Here is a 22146-nt window from a genome sequence, read left to right as displayed (position 1 = left end):
AGCAAGTAAGAAGCAAACACTGCACATGTCACGTTGCTCTGTTTAAACAAACAAGCACCAAATGCGGTTTAACGAATCATTTTAGAGCTGATAATGTCATTAGTTGTGCAGGCGTTTAGTTACGAACTTAACTATTGGTTGAGTTAAAAGTTTGACCTGGTGATGGCACCAAACCAAAGTAGTGTAATGCATTTACTTTAGAAAAAAATCTGGGTTTTTTTGTATTAATGAGATTTTTATCTCAGAATTCTGATTAGTTTTCTAAGAAGAAAAAAAGTAAAAGTAAATTGGTTTAGCCACAGCACTAATGTGGCAAAAATGACATTCCATACGCATCAAGAGCCTAATAAGCAGAAGTCTAAGCTATCACCATTCAGATTTACATCATTAGCAGAGTGTTTAAAAAGCTTTCAGTGCTAATGACAAAATCTATTGCTAACCACACATCTGACTGAAGCTTGAACAAATGTCACGTCTGAGAGTATTTCACCTGAATGGTCAAATCATACAGGGAGATTTTTCTAAATGGAATATAATGACATAAAATCTTAATCTATAATGATATACAAAATTAAAATAAGTTGAGGAAAAATCTGTAAACACAACATTGACATTAATACTGTGTAAAGTTGATGGTAAACTCATTAAGACAACAGTGACCACTTTACAATAAGACTCTCCTTATAAAGGATTTATGAAAGGTTTATAATTAGTTATATAGCTATCAGGTTAAAATAAAATAAAAATAGTGCTAAATTTTATGATTGAGGTTATGGATGTTTCCTGAAATTATTCTACTCTTTAAAAATAAATATGGAATCAAACAGGCGAGTCAAATCAACATAACTGCGTGCTTTATTGATATACAGTAAAGCATTTTATAATACAGTAGTAAGGCATATATTTGGTGGAATCTGATATGTTGTGAAGTATTGATGCATTATTTGAAAAATGATGTGATAATGAAACAAACGTTAGAAATGAAAAAAACAAAAAACAAATCATTTAAATTCAGTGTCTGGGTCAAAAACAAAAACCACTTGGATCATGCTGCAAGAACACGTGTGTGTAACGCTGCAGTTCTCATCATGGACTTCTCTGAGTGGTTATACATTAAATAAGGATGGATTTTATTTAGTCATACATGCTAATATTGTAACACCTCACACAGCACAAAATCTCTTAACCAAAGACAAAATGTAACACTCTGCTAGAATAAATGCATCCTCCACACACAGAAACAAGTATCTAGTATATCCCAGGTATGACAGTAGTTTGATTTGTGTAAAATGTTCTTTCATGATTTTATACTTGAGTCATAGAAAATCTCTGACAGAGATGAGAGATGCAGCTGCTGCATCCCAACATTCAGATCGGAGGCTCCTACAGTGCAGAGTGATCAGGATATCTGACGTGAATCAATCAGCCAGCAATAATCAATTCATAATTAAGAATCTGAGAAGAGTGCAGGGTTGAGTACAGTAGAGAAATCACCTCCGGACGACACTTGAACAATTTACACGAGGTAGAGATTATGTTTCTGGGCTTCTAGAAATCAAATGATTCTTTAATTTTAAATTTTAATCTTTAAAATTAATTTTCCTCAAAATAATCTCAGCCAACCGCTGTGGTGCTCAGATTCACTTAAAACAACATTCATCTAAATTCCTCTGTCAACTCATATACTAATCCACAGTGTACTGTGTGCGCTCAACAGGCCTTTTTACTGTAGATGTCCCAGTGCAAGAATCAGGCTGAAGGAGTCAGGAAAGGCCTGGGGCACAACTGAGGTTGTAAAACTGATGATCCGTTTGGACATAAAAGATACAAGCTATGTCCCAATTCAGAGGCTCCTTCAAATGTGTCCTCCTTTTCCAACCTATCCCAAGATTCATTAAGTATTGCCTTTCAGCTCAGTTCAACAGCTAACAGTAAAACATCAAGTTTTTGTAGAAAAAGTTACATGTTGTCAAGGTTGCTAGGTTACTAGATGCAAAGCGAAATCTCACTTTAGAGTCCCCCCCCCCCACCCCCCTGAAAATCTTGTTTTTAACCAACCTCCAGTGGTTAAACTTGGTTGTGAAGGTGGACTGTGACATCACTGCTGGGTGTGGCTACATTTCTGATCACACTCAGTAGTGAGACTGAAACTGCTTTAAAACTTTCAACCTGTGAGGACAGTGAAACGTTATTTTGTAGCCTGGTGTTAAGTTTTTGTTTAAAGCTGCACTGGAGTTCCTTTTTTGAAAGTTAAAAGTTTTTTCCTACAGACATTTTCAGAGCTGTTAAAGGTGATATATGTAAGTTTTCTCTGTGGTTTCTGTCCAGGAGCGAGAGGTGGTCATCGTCAGCTGCCAAGAGCTTCAGCCATCGCTGTTTTTACAGGACAATACATCCTGAGCAGCCTGGACACTAAAGTGACTCTGTATGAGGAAGTGACAAGATGGGCTGGCCGTGCTGAAGCTAGTCAGTTAGCATGCTAACTTTAGTAGAAGAAGTGATAGTTCTTTCCACCTCTGAAGACAGCTGTTGGTGAGTAAATGAATGAAGTTTGATGTTGAACTCACTATGTTTCTTCTACACTGGTGAGTAAACAGCTGTTAATGCTAACATTAGCTATGTAGCAATAGCACAACTTACATACAGCACCTTTAAGGAGTCTTAAACCTATGATACATTAGTTTTGTGTTTGCTAGCAGTGGTCTTCCCTGTCTTTGTTGTCACACTGCTATAGATTACTGCAAACTCTACTAACTCTTAAAGACATGGCTACATAGAGCTACTAGTGCCACAGTGGACCTTTAAACTTAGAGGCTCTGATATGAAAAGTCATCAGGACTTACCTCAGTTCTGACTCAGGCCTTTACATTATCTGCTAATGCACACAGTACATTGTGTTGAAAACAAACACAGGGATAAATCCTGTTGCCATAGAGATGTTCATAATGTGGGGAAGATGAATAGCTGGATGGACGGATGAGAGGACGAATGAAAAAATTAAATATAAGATGAGGTTTATCAGCCAAAGCCAAAAAAAGCTGTAGTATAATGTGGAAATTAGGCACCACACACACACACACATACACACAGTCTGAGACAACGTACTGTAAAGAACCAGGATGCCTGCATTACCTTGACAGTAGTGTACGCTGTTATTAGAGACAGTTTCCTCTTAGAAAGCACCCTTATGATTACAATCATTCTTTTTGATAAAAATGTGTGAAATGCTTGAGCTGTTTCCCCAGTTACAAAGAGATGACAAACATATGACCACACTGAACCCCTCCCCCCCTCCCCCCTGTTTTATACAGTTGCATAGAAGTTTAAAAACCAGCCTCTGTTAATAATAAAACAATTTCAGGACGTTTTAAGAAACTACTGAAATCTACAAGTTATGTTTTTCTTTTTTCACGTGTCGTTGGAACCGCAATCCTTCACAAAAATAGACGTTATATATATTTGCTTTGTAAACTGTGTTTCCAATCCAGTTGTTTTGACTAGAAAAGCATGCTATAAGTAGAGAGGGAGGGGGAAGAGGGGGAGGGACAGGGGAGGATCAGAAGGGCAGGGCCTCGTGCTGTTCGGCGCTCTGCTCGTCTGTCATCACGCTGACCAGTGACTCCATCGCACGACCCAGATCATCAGCCATGTGGAACAAACTGCCAATACTGGGACCTGGATAGAGAGAGAGTCAGACAGAGACAGACAGAGAGAGAGTGTGTGTGTGTGTTAAATACAGACAAACACCTCCATGATGAACAGATCAGTGTGACAGAGGAGGGAAAGGAAGTTAAAAAGCAGGTGAGAGGAAGGAGGACAGATACCTCTGTCTGTTGTCTGTTCTGATCACATTGAAATCTTATTAATTACACCAATTAGATTTAGCAGACAACAGTGGTAGAGTGATGGTGCCATGGAAACAGAGCTGAGGGAATTGGAGGGAAAGGTGGGGAGTGAGGAAGGTGAGCCACTCACCTCTCATGGGTGTCCCCGTCTCCCTGCTGGCTCATGGAAAAGAGGAGGAAAAGAAGAAAAGAGAGAGAACAGGAAGAAAGAGTTGAAATCAGCCTTTTACACAGAGAGAATCTGAAGGAGTAAAAACGGAGCTTGTGAAATTTGATTTCAATATGTCAGATTATATTATATATATGTTGTCATACTACATTGATACATTGGTAGGAGTACTGTGAGTATACTGGTCACAAACTTTAAACTATCAACAGGGCGAAAACGTAGCAATAATGAAAACGTAAAAAAATTCTGATACTTTTGGGTTATAATGTGGGATATGAATTATTATTGATTAACTAGTTATATTATTTACATATTTATTTGTTAATCAAATATTTAGGAACCTTCTCTGATTGCACATTTAAAAAAAAGAAATACAGCGCCTGTATCTAAACAGGAAGTTGGACTCATGATATAAACTATAATGTGTTCAAAGCAGCCTGTGAGCCAAAGGCTAATTTACACATCTGGAAATAAAGATTATTATCATTATTGTAACAGGACTGTTTCCATATTTATATGAATTGTATGATGTTTTCACATTTGGACTTGACTAATGGGAGAAACTACACACTCCCATAAATATACTGTAGAAATATACCTCAGGTATGACATCATATTAGTGTCACACCTCAGATCCAAGTTGTTTTGTTCTTATAACCACTGTGCATGTTCTCTTCATTTACTTTCTTTATTTTTGTTTGTTGTCTGATTGATCATATTGTTCTGAATTACAGTTGTCACCTGATTGATTATTTTATTTGATTAGTGTAAGAAAAGTGAATAAAAATCAGAGTGAGAAGCTGCTACTTTCATATTTGCTCACAGTTGAATGTCTTAAGAAAAAGTCTTCATCGTGTCCCAGACTGATCTGATTTAAACAGCTGTGTCAGAAAGAGTGGACAGTGTGAACGAGACTAGATGGTGTGTGTGTGTGTGTAGGCTCTCTGTACCTTGGCTGTGAGGGAAGGAATTGTTGAGCTGTTCCATCACTTCCTCTAACCCAGATGCATCTTGGGAAGGGCTGGACAGCTCATCATCTCCTGAAACAGGAAAGAGTTTCAGAATTCTCCTTGAAATAAAGTCACATTATTTATGTGTGTGAACCACACACACACACACACACACACACACACACACACACACACACACACACACACACACACACACACACACACTATATTGTTGTAATGTAGAACAGCATTCAACAGTGTGGTCTGTACATGCTGACACATGACATCTCTATTTATGTCCACTGGGGAGGGTGGATGTAAATTAAAGGATGTAAGAGTGAGTGTGTTTGTGTGTGTTCTCACCCATTGTGTCAGTAGTCTGGCTAGCGGCCACACGAAGCAGAGGGAGGGAGGAGTCTGAGCGCTGAGAGGAGGTGGAGGGAGAGGACAGAGCTGTGCCGTTCACCTTACAATCCGTCTGACACACACACACACACACACACACACAAAATATTAGATACACTAGAAATTAGCACCCACAACAATCAGACAATGTGGAGGAAACTGATTCAGTCTGAGCTGCAGCTTCACATCAACATCTGCTCTCTTTAACTAATGAATCCAGCTGCTGGTCACCTCTGTGGGCGGGTTACTGCCTTGCTCATGAGCACTTTTACAGCAGATGTTGAGAGGACGAATTTGAGGCAGCTCCAGTAAACTCACCTACACACGGAGGCTGCAGGCAAACGGTCCCAAGTGAGGAAACAGATTTTCTGACAGATATTTAAACTCATGTGACAGCAGCTCAGGTGGAAATGTATTATTCTTTTCTTTATCACGCCCAAACAGAAAACACATTTTACAGGAGGGAAGGCCAAGTCATATATTTTTGGCACTGATTTTTGAATTGAATTTTCCACACTATTTTTAGGAGTTGTTGATTTCTGCTTGTAAAAAAAACACTCACTGGTTACTTCCTGAACCCCTGACGATACAGGAGAGGACAGATAAAAGATGAGCTTTTCTCTCTGTCTGAAGAAGACTCAATTTATTCCACTATGGACCGAGTGGATCAAATATGTAATAAGACTGTTAAAAGTGTTTTTGTGAAATGGTCTGACTAACAGACTGATCTATGAGCCAAAAGAACACTCAGCTAACACCACAGACCAGTCTGACGTATCTGTGTGAAACCAGCCCCAGAGCTAAACTTAAAGTCTCACAGTAAAGTGTCCGAATACTTATGTCAAAGTGATATTTCACTTTTTCCTTTTTAATAAATTTGCAAAGATTTCTAAAATTCTGTTCTCACCTTGTCATGAGGTCATTATAGAGTGTGTGTGTACCTGCTCCAGCAGCTGTCTCAGCCTGTGCAGTTGGGACTCCAGCTGTTTGTTGTGGTCTTCCAGGATCTGCATCCTGGCCTCCAGACGTCCTTTGTGTTGCCGCAGCAGTTTGGCCTCGGCGATGAGTTCGGCGTCGCGCGCGCTCTGTGGTGACACCGGGAGCATCTCCGGGGGCGACGGCAGCGGGGACAGACCCTTCCTGTCATGGGCCTTCTTCAGACGGTCATACTCAGCTTGAAGCTTCCTGGAGGAAACACAAGAAACATGCATGAGAAGTTTCAACAAAATCACTGTGCTGGTCTGAACGCGGTCTGGTATGACCAGTAGCTTATGTTGGATCAGCTTGGCTGATGTTAGCTAACTGACATGTTGCTGTATGTAACTCTAACCCAAACTGTGGATGTAGTTGGTTTGTGGTATGTGCCTTAACCACCTGTTGTCTTTAAATGTGCTCTAGAAATTGACCCGAGTTGACCACAGCTAGTTAACTGTGTATTTCATCAGCAGTGACAGGACCTGGAGCCATCGTCTTGCATGTGGACATGATATCCTCGTACCGTCTGTGTTGTATCTTGTTGAACAGAGCTCAGTCATCAGATTTAGTTTGTGTTCTCTACTTGTGCTTCTCCTACATTATATTTACTGTTTACCTTCATCCTGATCTCTATGGAGAATTTTTAATAGAAATTAAAAATAGGAAAAAATTTCCATTTTCCAGCTGCTTTTCCTTTTCGCTAATTGATTAGCTTAGTCACTTAGCCTCTCCTGTTAGCCTCTCTGTGACACTCTTCGCCTTCAGAGCTGATAAAACCCACTAGCTCTCCAACCAATCAGAAAGCTTGTTACATCCCATGGCCAACTGGGATTGTTTAGCTTGGTTTTACCAGAGTGTCATAGAAAGGCTAACAGGAAAAGCTAAATGACTAAGCTAATTGGTTAAATACTTTATTCAAATTCTATTATTTATTCATGTATTAGTAAATGGTTTATTTAATGTGTTTTATGCTGTTTATGTTGTAAATCCATTTTTAAATCTGAAGTATTTATTGTTTTTTTTATGAATTCTTTCACAATTTTTTTAAATGGCTATTAAAATATGAAATGAAGGAAATGCTTCATCACTTTTCTTGTGACGTCCCTGGTCCTCCATAGCTCGTGGCACAGTAACAAAAGTTACTAAGTTCTTTAAGGATGCATTAAACCAAATATGAACATGTAAATTATAAATAAACATGAAGAAATGTACAATGTTTTAATTCTGTCATACCAGGTGTAATGATGACGCAGCCAACAGAAGAGAACTCATCACTGACCTGTTCTCCTGCTCCAGGTCACTGAGGACCCTCTCCAGCTCTCCCTTCTCCTCTGTTTCCATGGAGATGAGGATCTGGGCGGGGCTGCGGGGCTGGCTGAGAGGAGAGCCTTGGTTCAGAGACTGGCAGTAGTGCTGGATCAACATGTGCTCGTCATCGCTGCAGACACACACAGACACACACACACACACACACACACACACACCAAACATACCCACCAATGATGGGTAGATATACACACACACACGCACAGAAAAATGGAGAAAAAGAAAATCAGCCAGTGAATGACAGAGCAGCAGGGGAAGAGGACTGCACCACAGAAGAAGAGAAGACAGTGGGGACAGAGAGAGGACCGGGGCCGGCGTCTCTACAACACATTTGTCCTGAACTCTGTCTGACTGAACGGCCGCTGCTCTGCCAACTGTGAGCCATCACATGCAGCCCGTGGTGTTTAGCAGGATTTTAATTAGGCCAGCTATTTAGATGCTGCTGCGTACTCTGCACTGCTTTGAGCTCAGCCAGTCCACCATCCTGAATACTGAAGGAGCTGCAGATATGAGCCGTCTGACTGCTGACATGAAAGTCAAGCTCACCATGAGCGTGTGGCTCTCTCAGCTCTGCATGTTTTCTGCCTCATCAAGCTGCGTTTTACAAGATGTGTTCTTCACTATTTTAATCACAGGCTCATCTTTTTAGCTCAAAATATTACACTTTAAAAACTTTGTCCTTGTCTTGCAGCCAAGATAAACATAGAACACAGACTTTAACCGTGAAAAATACATGGACTATTTTCTGTGTGCGTCGGTGGGATGATGTCTACTTCAAGAACAAAGAGTTCCTTTGTGGCTGGTTGAAAATATGTCATTTAAATATGAGGATCAGACATTTAAATAGACAGTTTAACTGATAAACTAATAAATAAAAGTCAAAAATATTACAAAAACTGACCTGAAAATGTATTTTATGGCAGTGAGACACTAAATCACTGAAGTGAACCTTTAATCTCTTAAAGACTCAGTCTAAGAAATATTAATCAACCAGAGCTGAAAGAAATGTCTTCAAACTAATTTCATTTAGAATCATCTGAAACTGTCGCTGTTGTACTTTTAATTTCTAAACAATTTTTCATATTAATCTTCAATTTGCTAATAGTTTAATAATGTTTGGTCAAATTTTCTGAGCTGTGATAACTCAGCAGCTGTCAGTTGGTGTTTCTGTTCCTCTCTCTGTCACCCTGTTAAAGCACCTTTTTCAAACAACCTCATTTTTGTCGACACCACATTTTAAGAAAAGGAGAATCAGAAAACAAATACATGTCACAGTAATGAGTTTAAACAGATAACAAGAACAATGTCCCTATTACATATTTACATAAACACTTAGACTCATTATTGTTTGGGATGCTCATTGTAAATGAGTTGCGTATTCATTTATATCTTACTGATATTCCCTGGTAATATCAGTATATTGTGCTCAGGTACACAGTGACTTCACAAAGTGTTCAGACCCCTTCACTTCTTAACTCTGCATTGTGATGTGGATTTTATTTTAAACGGATTAAGCTGCTATTTTGTCCATCAATCGACACTCAATGACCCATAATGACGAAAACTATTCAGACGCTTTGCTGCGGCTCCAGATTGTGGTCGAGTGCTTCCTGTTTGCTTTAATGAACTTTAAGTTTAGAAAGTCACACACCTTTGAATAGAAGGTCGCACAATTTCACCCACAATTAAAGCCCTGTGATTAAACTATAGTCAGACATAGATCATGGCAACATTATAAAAGCCTTTGTAATTTCTAGAGTGTTCAGAGGAACATGGTGACCTCAATGATTGTCAAGTTTGAAACCTCCGGGGACCAGATGCATAAAATGTGTAATTCATGACTCAAACTATGTGTACGCACAACACCAGAAATATACATACACATTCTTTTCATCAGAATTATAAAGCTGTGTGTCAGTTTACTTTGGTACAATCACTGCAAACATAAAGTCCTGTATTAAATGGGCCAGAGATGTCTGAAACTGAATAACTTCTAATGATGATAATGAGGTTTGTTTAAATTACGTGTCTCCCCTTTTATTTTGTATTTTCACTTCACTGTAACTTCGTCTCTTCGGAAAACTGTGTTCACACGGTCAAAGGAATGTGTGAGGTGACGCAGTCTGTGTTTATAAAGACCAGTTTATGAGCGGGAAATGTTGTACACATGGTTTTTGTGTGCACGCATCATTGATGCATCTGGACCCTGGAGTTTTCCTAGAGTTGGACATCTGGACACAAGTAACTGAATGAGAAGATCCATGGTCAGGCAGGTGACCAGGAACCCATCCGCACTCCAGTGGCTAGATGGAAGCTACTGTGAGTAAATGATGGATTATTGAGTATAGATTGATTGGCAAAAATGCCAAAAGTGAGAGGATCTGAATCTTTTCTGAAGTCACTGTAACAACAAGAATAAAAGCAGAACTCTGTGCACATGTAAACATGACTGACATCATATCACAACCAGCCAATGGAAACAAAGAGGACAGAGCCAGTTCACACACAGCGAGCCAATCAGTGAGTGAGAAACAATCAAACAAACAAACAAAAAGCGGTTCTCACATGCTCTCATTGGGTGAGATACTGTCATTCAGATAAGAGCCATTACGATTCTCCATTTCTGCTAACCTGCGGAGGGGGAAGAAACAGAGCAGTCAGTCCCAAAACCAACAGGCTGAGCAGTTAGTAGATTCTAGAGGGAACATCTGTCTCACTTCAGAGTTCACATATTTTACTGCCATGACTGGGATTTTAACTACAGCGCAGTTTGATATGAAATCTCCCAGAAGCAGCTGTGGGTTCATGTTTCCTGTGAAGGGTTCCCTGCCTGAATGAATAGAAGAAGATGCTGTAGCAGCAGGAATCATGGATGATGGTGTTTTTTCTGGTTGGACTCCTCTGTGTTTGACATATGTTGTTATCATTGTATCCTTAACTGATGAAATGCTAGACGCCCACACACTGTCTGCTACTGCCCCTTCGTTTCATAGTGTTTACAACTGAAGCAGGACCTTCAGTCTCTGGCCTTGAAAGTGACATTTTAAAAGCCCTTTAACACATAATGCTGCTAATTGCTTTTCAACTTAATGTGACTCACTGTGTAACTGTGAATTACAGCAGTCACTGAGTTTCTGCTGCATTAGTCTCAAACTCTGATATTGAGTATATGGCCAAACGCAGAGAGCCGCATTAGCAGAGAAACACAAAGGGGTCGATGATGGACAGTTTGAATCAACTGACACTGGGTTCTTCAAAATGACACCAAGGTTCTTATTTAAATGGTTTTAAATGAGCAATTCACCCTCATATTTGTGAGAAGAGAAGATCGATACTACACTCAGAATGTGTGCATTAATGTTAGAGCTAGAGCCAGGAGCCTGTTAGCTTAGCCTGGCACAGCAAGTGCACCTCAGCAATACACCAGACAGGAAGAAAGAAAGAGAGGTTCAATCCCAGTGTCCACCCTCATGGACTCACAGACCTCGAGGTAAATCCCTGAGGGCTCAGATCTGTCCCACTGTCACACCATCAAGTGCATGAGGGCGCTGTCACAGACATTTCTGGGCCCTTTCACACAGTCCGCATTTCTACAGACTCCCCCTGAGGGAATTATAAAGCTCGTAGCGTTGTGACATTAAACATGGGGTTACCGTGGGGACGCCCAGAAGCAAGCACATGTAATGGTAGCTAAATAACTGCCGTAAAACGGAAAAGGTAGAAGAAGAACGGTGAAAAAACAAGCATGAGAGGAACCAACCCAAATGTTAACGTTACAAGAAAAAAGAAGTTTACATGTATCAAAAATGTCAAAATCAAAAGTCGCAAAGTCAAATTGTACGCGACATGTTTTGGCGTCATCAAGGTAACGTGATGTGTCACAAAGTGCTGTCCCATTCCTCTGAAAACATAACATAACATAACATAACATAACATAACATAACAGAGTCAGGACTGGGGTTTAAGGGGGGACACTGGGACTGGGCCAAAGAGAGATTCCTCCATTTGTTAGTAGGACTAGTCCAGTGCCTGACGGGAGTAATACAAACTCATGAAGCAGCTTTCTGTGATGTCACTGATGACAGTTTCATCACTCCTGTGAAAACTGTGACATCTGTTCAAAGTAAACACGAAACGTAATGTTTCAACACTTTGAACAAATGAAGCAGAGTCATAAATCTAATACAGATACCTCACATGAGGAAATGAACAACTCTCTAGGAGGTCAGTGAACAATATGTTTTTGTATCATGGCTGAACCAATACGTTAAAAGGAACAATAACATCCCGTTATCTTTAAAGAAACCAACATCAGGCCATTAAGAGGAGCCTTGTAAACACACCTCCTGGCTGTGCTTCAGCAGATCTATCATGATAAAACACCTGTGAGCGAAAAGCCAAAGATTTAAATTGCCCTGTTGCTATCTCCACTCCATCAGTTTCCTGCATGGAGAGTGAGGAGATTTCAGGGCTGTGAGTATTAAGCAGATGCACTGTGACAGACTGGCATCTGCCCAGGCTGCTGTTTGTTGTCCTGAGCTACTGCATGCTACAGAGACAGGAGATAACCTCGTGGCCTGGGAGCCATCAGCCGACTCAAAGCTTAATGATGTTACTTCTTCACCTCAACACCTTCCTTTAATCTGCTGGATGCTATCTGCCACAGATCCCCCACACCCAGACCAGGGAGCTGGAGGAGGGAGGGGGGAGTGTGACTCAGCATCTGTGTCCATCAGCATGTGTTGGCGTGTATTTGTGTGTGTGTGTGTGTGTGTGTGTGTGTGTGTGTGTGTGTGTGTGTGTGTGTGTGTGTTAGCCCAAGGCAACAATGAGTGGTGTCAAATACTCTCTGGCAGGGATCAAACACTGGGCCTGTGGCTCAGTCCTCACACTGACTCCACAGAGGAAAGCCAATGACTGACTGATTCAGTGACCAATTGATCGACTCCTTGATTGACTCAGTGAGTAATTGATTGGACTGCTTCTTGTCCCTCAGCAGTGGGTGGGTTCACTGCAAACTGAAGGAAGTGGAATATTTTGGTCAATAAGCTCTGATTCTCTTCAGAATACTGACGGCTGGTTGGTACAAGCAACATCCCACATACATGAGTGTATACTGGACTCTCAGTGCAGAGCGCTTATTCACCAAAAAGCCAAACACACCACTTCATCATGTTGAGATTCAGCCTCTGCTGTGTGCGAGGGGATATCTTGACATTTAAGTTCTGCCATTGTCACCTGACTGAAGAACCAGCAGGTAAACCAATAGAGCTGCTGCTGGTGCAAGTGGAAGGACAGAAACTTTGACATAAAATGGCAAATGTACGGTGGCCCTGAGAATTCAACGCACTTCAACTTAAGACTACAATCACCTCCTGGTGGCTGTCGCCTCCTCCACTCAGACGAGTTTCAGGTTACATCTCTGTTTATCCAGAGTCAGAGAAAATATGAACCATTAGTGTGAAATTTTGTTATAATTTCTGTGTGAAGTCTTGAGTAATGGCTAAAAAGTGTTTTGTGAGGTCACCTTGACCTTGACCTGGCTCAGATATTATTGCAAAAAATGTGCTGTTAGCTTAGCCTTTGGTCCGTCACCTTTTAGTGTCCCCTGGAAACACTCCCGTTGTGTTGTGTGTATTTGCAGCATGTTTTCTGCAGTTGCAGTGTGTTGAGCTCTCAGGGCCACCGTACAAATGCCTGCTGATAAAAAGATACTTAAATATAATTTGTCAAGGTATCCCACACTCCATCTCTACATAATCAACAATAATGCATCAACTTCTTTCAAAGCACAGACACATACAGCCAGAAATATTGGGAATATTGATCTGGAAGAAGCTGTTTCAGCTGTTAAAGGAGCACGAGTCAAAATAGTTGAACTTTGGCTAAATGTGCTTTTAGAAAAGTCGTCAGTTGCTGTTCATTTCTCCACTGTTGTGTCTTAATTTACAGTATGTTATCTGGCTCTTTACTTCCTGGTTCAGACGCTGGAGATTGGCAATGGAACGACGCTCTCACATGACCTTTGCCCCCTTTGAGGTGTGATTGACAGTCACTAAGCACAAGGAGTTAGGGAGGTTGTGATTTACACACTTGTGTATTGACACCTCGCTAATACAACAGTCCTGTAATAAATCCTCCTACACGATGGTTCTAAAGTAAACTGCATCACACAGAGTGTTCCTCTTACTCAGCCATCCTCATTGGTAGAAATGGGGAAGATAAAACCTTGGAGGCAGGATTTATTGCAGGGCCGTTCTATTACGTATCAGTCTAAACCAGCTGGACCTAAAGCAACAGCAGCTGAGTGTCATGCTAACACTAGACTGGTGTGTTGTATGCGATCAGGCCTCATCGTGTTTAACTGCATTCCCCACATTAACTGTATTGACATTGTTAGATGTCAGATTGATTTTAAAATGGTATTATTGACTGGCTCTGCCCCCGGCTGAAGGACGCCTGCCCCTCACTCTTCAACTTCTTTCAAATCTCTCCTTAAAACACATCTCTTTGTCTCAGCCTTTGCTAATGTCTGATACGCATTTTATTTATATTGTATTATCCCAAATGATTGTTTTTACACATTTCATTGCATCTTTTCACTGACTGTACAAACCTCTTGCATAATGTTGACTTGAGATGTTTTTATTCATACTGTTCTACTCTTTTCTATTATGCTCAGGTACTTTGGATCTTAATGTGTCTTGTGATGTGGGGCTTTGCATCTAATCATAATGTCAGTGATAACAATAATAACTGCAATTTTTAGTAGTTTTTTTGTGGGTTTTCACGGTATATAATGTCTGTACTTACATGTAGAGATGGAAGAGAAACAAACTCTCTGGACTGACTGTATATGACATGTGCCTGAAAGGCCGGTTCACGTCATCAGTGTTAGCATTTAATAAGATTGCTGAATAACTCAAACAGACTCACTCAGTTGCGAACAGGAGAAGGACAACTCACATCTCCTCAGCTGATTTGAGCACCAATCAAACCCTGGTGGGTGGGGAAGCTTTCACTGAGTGCTCACACCTCTAATTTGTGACTAACAGCTTTAAAACACCAGAAAGCATCTTAATGATTGAGCGTAATGATCAGGAGAATGTTGACTCAAACTTCCCCAGAACTGCGTCAGCAAAGAATTAGGGCAACCAATCCCCTGTGAGTTATGGCGGCATGAACGCAGAGGGGGGAGAAGACAGACATCCAAGTGCAGGAAGTGTGTTTTAGCATTTTCTCCAAAGTCATTATTCCAAATCACATCAATCACAGTGTTTCTGGTGTCTTGGGGGGGGGGGGGGGGCTCTCTGGAGGAGCCATTATCTGTGACGCTCACAGGGCCCAGGACAGCAGCAGGGAGAGGAAAAAGTAGAGCATGAGGAAGGTTACATCCCCGTATCATGCTCGCAACAGTGTGAGGCGGCGCTGCTTAATGCAGATAGTGTGTTACCGGTTGGCGTAGTGCTCGATCCGAGTGTGTGTGTCGTCATGCGAGAGCTGAGGGGACGATCCGGGCCTGGGAGAGAAGAGACAGAGACAGGAAGAGAGAGAGAGAGAGAGAGAGAGATAGCTCATGAATGCAACCAGGAGGGACTCATTAATCCCAGCACAGACGCACACAAGCCACAGAAAGTCACAGGAGAGCCGTGAAGGCAGCGACAGAGCGAGGCACAGATGTGTGACAGTGTGAGATGCTCTGTAAATAAGCTCCTTGCTTGTATCCTGCTCTCTCAGCTTCAAAAGAGACGTCACATCTAAGATCTCACACCTCGTCCGCTGAGGGGAAGATTAGCACTCTGACATCATTAACCAGGAAACCACTTTCTCTGCAGCGTCTTGGTCCTTGAGAAGTCACGATGTGACTCTTTAAAATCCTGAAAACTTCCCTTTACAAAGGCACCTTGACGTTTGATGTTAGTTTGAGTTTTTACCTCAACGTAAGGAGGACATTTTCAGGAAATCCAAAATACTAAAGAATCCCTATACATTAAAATGATGTTACTCGTCTCATATCACTGTGGTTTATCCTTTCCATTGAAATTCTTTGCTTTAAACACTGAGAGGGTGACTGAACATCACATATCAACCTCGATACAGGCGAAGATCTCATATAATAACTGAAGAATCTGGCACAGTGGGTTAAAACAAGTGTTTTCTTTTTCTAGTTTTGTTTCTTCAAGTGACACTGAGACTGACAGCTGACTGAGTACAACTCTTGACTTCTGTATTATGTTGATTCTCAGTGGTGTTGGACTACTGATTATTACTATGCTGTTGTTCTGGATTAAGACACTTAAACACGCGTCACTCATGTTCACCGGCATATACCCACTACTGTTGGTATACATCACTCCTTATGAGTTGACATTTTTGTTCCGTTGCCATTTACCACTTTTAACTTTTACACTGGATCAAACATGTTGGACGTATCTCACAATGAAACCTGGTCTGTAGCTCTGTAGCCTTAATTAGTAAATGACCCTGTGACATTATTCAATAATCATGAAACAGGTTACTTCAACCTCCCCACGGCAGACTCTGATTTTATCTACAGGATGGGAGTGACTGTAGCGAACGCTAGTACAGCTGCTGAAAACATCTGCTCAGCTGGGACTGGAAGTCAAGGTCTTCCAACATTTACTGGCCGTGGTAACATGCATCTATACATGTAGTTCATCACTTTGGCGTTGATCATGTTTGAAGCATGATTAACACTGGCGCTGCTTGTCCCGAACGTTAGCATCGCAGCTACAGACACTTAGCTGCATGGCGTTAGCATGAGCCTCAGATAGCTAGCTAGAGCACACAGACAACAACTGTGCCACAATGAGCACAGATAGTCATACTCATTCTTCGCAGACAAAGAGGTGCGCTTGTTTTATAACTTGGGCAGCCCTTACGGGGCAGCTGGGTTCTACTACACATCCTCGTCCTCAGCATTGTGGGTTAATACATTTTTAATCCATTGAATTATTAATGACCATTAATCAATAACAGATGAATCACTGACATCCCCAATTTTAATGCTGTGGTACTGCTACCCACTTTATAATATTCCACTTCCCACCTGAATATTATGACTGACAGCAGTCACTGACGACTACTGGTTTGCTGCCTACTGCTAATGCTCCACTGACAGCAGCCCTGTGTGGCCTGCAAAGTGAGCGTATCGTTTGGCCATTCAAGAGATCGTAAAATAAAAAATAATTTGAAAACATTTTTATGCTATGCCTGTGTTAACTGTTTGGTTATTTCTTAACCAAACAATATGTATATATATATATTAAATATATTCATAAATAATTTCTGAGCACTTATATCCATCTCTTTTCTCATTCTCTAAAACATTTTTGATGACTCATCTAAAACTAACACAGAATACATCAATTTATCCAATCAAATGTCATCATATTAACCACACCTGACTGTTAGCTCTTGGGTTGCAGAAGCTAGCACCATCAGATCATAGCAGCTCTGTTAAATAGATGCTTAATGGACTGCACTTATACAGAGCTTTTCCAGTCTTATCAACCACTCAAAGTGACATTTGGGTTCAGTATCTTGCCCAACAACACTTTGACAGAGAATCGAAGGGCCGGGAATCGAACCAGCGACCTCTGCATTGTGTCGTATTTTATGTAAAAACAAAGTAAGACAAGGGGCATGAACTGTATGTCAGTGTAGTACGCTGTGCATTAGCCTGTGTATTATACTGTTACCTCAACAGTGTATTTCTCTAGGAATTAGTATCTGCCAGTGGAACATGAGTGATGATTATAAGTGCCATACAACAGCAGCTGCATACTAATATACTAATATTGAATAGTGACCACTCAGAGTCAAGGCCTGCTGCTGAAACAAACGCAGCATTACATCAGACATTTGTGAGTCTCATATTCTTTGATTTCAGATTTTAATTGGACTCAAAATCACTGTAGAAAAATACTTTGTAAAATGAAATTGTTCAGCTTGTGCTCACAGAAAAGCTGCACCACTCTGGGCTGTCTCAAAACAATGAAACTATTCAAATGAGGTTAATAATTATATGATAATTTTGCATGACATTACTGGCCGAGGTAGTTTAATGACTGAATGACAGGAGGGACTCATCCTGAATCCCAGATCTGCAGCAGCAAGAAACTGTCTGATGCAAACACAATGAGTGTCAGACGGGTGGAGGTGAAGGTGTGTGTGTGAGACAGAAAAGAATTTGTGATTAAAAGAAAATTTGCATGTTTGAAAGACAGAATATTTAGACTGACAGAAAGTGAATGAACAGGTGTGTGTGTGTGTGTGTGTGTGTGTGTGTGTGTGTGTGTGTGTGTGTGTGTGCATGTGCATGTGCGAGCCAGGTACTCACGCATGGTCTACGGGCCAGAAGTTGATCAGAGTGACAGGACTGCAAGACAAAAAAACGTGAGATGATGACACAAGAAGTGGGAGGACACTGCACAGCAAGGCATGATGGGAGCTGTAGTATGGAGGGCAGCGGGGGCAGATGTGGAGGGGGGGGGGGGTGAGGCTATACTGAAGACAGTGTGAAAAAATATGAGTTAAAGTGCACAAGTACATGCATGGACACATTCACACACACAACAACAAACAGTCATTATTGATAAAGAATTGATTATTGATTGACCTGCCTGGTGCAGCTAAACAATTAGAATTTCATTAATAAAACAGCACCATTCCAAATATAACAACACACTCATGATGTGAGATATCGAACCTTAAAGGTGCTATATGTAAGCTTTGCTATTGCTATAAAAATAACGTTAGCATTAACAGCTGTTTACTTTGCAGTCTAAAAGAAACATTGCGAGTTCAGCATCAGAAAACTTAATTCCTTTACTCACAAAGAGCCCTCTTGTTTCACTGAAGTTAGCATGCTAACCAGCTAGCTCCAGCTCCGTCAGACTGTCTCGTCACTTTCCGATACCGAGTCACTGTAGTTTACTGAAGAAGTAGCTGCTCAGAGGATGTATTACAACCTCTTGTGTTATAAACTATGGATGAAGCTGGTAAGAAAACAGCTGTTAATACTAACCTTAGCTATGTAGCAATAGCAAAACTTACACTTAGCACCTTTAATATGTGCATGCACTTATTTTTCTTTAAGAGAAGTCAAGAACATCCAACACAAACGCAATATAAAGAGTGTGTTGTTGCGTCATAGAACAAACACAATTCAGTTATACATTAATCTTGTACAAAATGTCACTGTGTGCTTGTGTGTGTTATATTAGCTTCAACCTTCAAGCCTGTCATTAATTATCGCTTCAAACTGAAGCCTTTGCAAAGTTGAGCTTCATTCAGTTTCCTCTTTATCTCTGTTCACGTGTTCAGTGCTGTGGAACAGCAGTGAACACATGGCCTTGCATTAACAATAGGGAAACGTCCACCATCTACAGCGGCATGAAAAAGTAAGTGAAGCCTTTGGAGTTACAGCAACATCATTCAAACATACAGTGTAGCTGGAGAAAGTATGTGAACACCTCGGCTAATGGTGTCAACAAAATCTAACTGAAGTCAGGAGTTAGAAACCTGGAGTCCACTCAATGACACAAGATTAGAGTATTAGAGTGTTTTCAACATTTTGAGTTTGCGGATGTGAATCATGCCTCACAAAATAGAGAGTCACAGCTAAAGGCTAAAAGGAATCACTGGATCTGGTTCACATCTCTCTTCATGAGTCTATCATACACAGATCACAGTGCTCATGGTTAGATGAAGCACCACAGAGGAAGCTGCTGCTCTCCAAATTAAAACATCGCTGTACCTGAAGTTTGTCAAAGAGCACCTTGACTCTCCACAACACTACTGGGAACATATTTCATGGACTGGTGAAACTAAGGTTGAATTGTTTGGGAAGAACATGCAGCTCTATGTGTGGTGTTATAAGGGATCTGGACACCAACATGAAAACATCATCACTAATTAATGAATCCAGAAAACCATTTTACTTCCAAAGAGTTCACAGACTTTTTCTTGCCACTGTAAATTGAGCAGGATTAGAGGTTATTTTGATTTTCATAATCATAAATGTTCATAATAGAGACCAACTAATATCAGCCGATTATAGCTTATTGAACAGGAAATAGTGGAAAATGTCTGTTATAATTTCCCAAGTGCTCTGCATGCATGTGTGTTTAACTAGTGAAATATCTTCATGTAGTCAGAGAGTTGTGAATGCGTGTACTCTAATTCAGGTCACATCAGTGAGGGTCTCAGTTTGTAGTAAAACCTAGTTTCCCTTCCCGTTAGTGTGTGTGTGTGTGTGTGTGTGTGTGTGTGTGTGTGTGTGTCTGTGAGAGACTCACGTCTCCATGTTGTCTCCCTCCAGGATTGTCTGGACAGGCAGGTAGCCCATGCGTGGGTGTTTTGCAAAGTAGCGCTTGGTCCTGAACTTGTTCTTCAGCACCTTGGCGAAGTCCCTGACGTCCTCCCCTGACGTCGTCTGGAGAGAGACGGGCACAACAACACACCTGTAAGAGCAGCCCGCTCGTGTATTTCAGGCCTTTTGACTTTATTCAAACATTTAGTGAAGTGAAGTCAATGCCCTCGTTGTCAGGACTGAGTGTGCCATTAGTTTAAGAGAGAGGAAACAGATTAATGACTCTCAGCCAGGGCCTCGGTGTTTTTATTCGAGCCTTGTCTGAGCTACAGAAATCCCTTTACCTGTTCTTTACAAGTAGGAAATTACTTTTTGGTTTCTTCATTTCAAGTGAGTCATTTGTAAAATCTCTTAATATTCTCTGACTTTCCCTTAGAGCTCTTTTTTGTTTTTACAAGTTCTGTGATAGTCCCGGGATTTAAAGCTGCAATAATTATTTTCTGGCCACTTGTGGGCAGCAAACACAATGTACACATGACCTCACACATTAATCTCTACATCCAGCAGACACAGATCATTAGAGTTCATTTGGAGAGGTGCTGCTGAATACCTGTTCCCTGTCTTTTAGCTCTGTGTTTAGCTTTAGGCTAGCTATTACCTCCAGACTTTAAGCTAAGCTAATCAACACCCAGCTCTAGACTCATTTCTAGTGAACAGACACAGAGCTTTATTGATTTGCTAAAAAAGAAAAGAAAAAAGAAGCTAACACTGTGAAAGGTAAAACATATTTTAAAGAACACTGTGTGTGTGTGTGTGTGTGTGTGTGTGTGTGTGTGTGTGTGTGTGTGTGTGTGTGTGTGTGTGTGTGTGTGTTCATACCGGAGTGCAGTACTCCACCATGGGGTACTGCATCTTGTGTCCCTTGGCAACGCGACCAGAGAAGAAGCAGCTTTGGCAAATGTCATAGTTGAAATGTTTCAGACTCCGATATCTGAGCAGTGAAAAGAAAGAGAAGAAAAGGGGGAGGAAGACAGAAGAAGGAGAGAGCAAAGGTGGGAGGGGCAAATGTAAAAAAAACGAGTGTAAATAAAAAAACAGAGTAGAAGAAAGAGAAAAAAGGAGGAAAGTGCAGAGACAGAAAAAGAAAAGAGAAATTTACAGCTCTGTTTTCTTCAGGGTAGGAGCATTGAAAATTCAGCCAGAATTTATTCTCTGGCCCTGGGACTCTTGTCGTGAAGGGGCCCACCAATAAAAGAGGAGACACACCTCCTTTTACAGGTCCCAACCTTTCATTAAAAAACCTCCTGGGTTCCATCTGTATTGTAAGGGTGAGGGTGAGCTTCCTCACAGCTGGAGCTGGGGGTGAAGTTAATGTGTTTTTACTGGAATAATTACACCAAACAAAACGCTTTCTAGTCTTTTATGTTATGTATAACACTGCGATGGGCCTCATGAAAGAACATTTTTGTACGAGGGGGTGTTAGGGGGCTCATAACAATTAGAAAATATTACTACAGCTGTCAACAATGCGTCATCAGAGCAGAGCTGAAGTATGATGTTAGGTGCTAAAAAAAAAAACCATCTTGTTGAAGTGAGCAGCCCATGACTCACGGTGCCTCCACACTGTGCGATAATACATTTGTAGGTTCAGTGTGAATGGGTCTAAGCAGCCATGCTAGCAGCTCCATGAGGCTGTACTTTCACTCAGCGGTGCTTTGAGCTAAATGCTAATTGGCGCTAAACTCAAAGTATAGCTGAGGCTCATGGGTCATTAGCTCTGCAGGTGTCTGGTCATAAACCAGTTCGGAGCATTCACCTGTAAAGCTCGGCTAAAAATGCTGAATTCTTTAAGAGACATCTGTATTGTAAAGCGATGGTACTGACCTGAATCCTATGATGGGACACTCCTTGCAGATGTTACACTTGGCCTGGTGCTTGGCAGTCTCGGCAGCGGCCACACGGTGCAGGACGGGTAGCCACACCATGGACTGGGGCTCCAGACGCATCCAGTCCAGGAACATGGCGGCCTCCAACTCTGGTTTGTTGTTGGCCTTTAAAAACAAGGTCACATATAGATAAAGGAGTGAAATTTGATTTGAACACGGTGGATCACAGTAAAAACTATTTCAGAAAAGTTTT

General features: G+C 41.1%; 1 protein-coding gene across 1 annotated transcript in view; it reads right to left on the bottom strand.

Moving 5' to 3' along the window:
* Nucleotides 1-2562: 2562 nt before the first annotated feature.
* LOC111232131 (dystrophin-like) overlaps nucleotides 2563-22146 on the bottom strand; it is a 186257-nt gene continuing 166673 nt past the window's right edge. The window contains exons 68-78 of the mRNA XM_022759501.1: nucleotides 21892-22058; nucleotides 20887-20998; nucleotides 19994-20130; nucleotides 18034-18072; nucleotides 15124-15189; nucleotides 10236-10301; nucleotides 7624-7782; nucleotides 6311-6554; nucleotides 5328-5442; nucleotides 4965-5054; nucleotides 2563-3675 (exon numbers count right to left, since the gene is read on the bottom strand). Coding sequence (XP_022615222.1) covers nucleotides 3557-3675; nucleotides 4965-5054; nucleotides 5328-5442; nucleotides 6311-6554; nucleotides 7624-7782; nucleotides 10236-10301; nucleotides 15124-15189; nucleotides 18034-18072; nucleotides 19994-20130; nucleotides 20887-20998; nucleotides 21892-22058 — 1314 coding nt within the window. The 3' untranslated portion in view covers nucleotides 2563-3556. The remainder of the gene's footprint in view (nucleotides 3676-4964; nucleotides 5055-5327; nucleotides 5443-6310; nucleotides 6555-7623; nucleotides 7783-10235; nucleotides 10302-15123; nucleotides 15190-18033; nucleotides 18073-19993; nucleotides 20131-20886; nucleotides 20999-21891; nucleotides 22059-22146) is intronic.

Source organism: Seriola dumerili, unplaced genomic scaffold, assembly GCF_002260705.1.
Source record: "Seriola dumerili isolate Sdu_G_001 unplaced genomic scaffold, Sdu_1.0 BDQW01000018.1, whole genome shotgun sequence".
Classification (NCBI taxonomy): Eukaryota; Metazoa; Chordata; class Actinopteri; order Carangiformes; family Carangidae; genus Seriola; species Seriola dumerili.
This window is presented reverse-complemented; position numbering and strand designations above follow the sequence as displayed.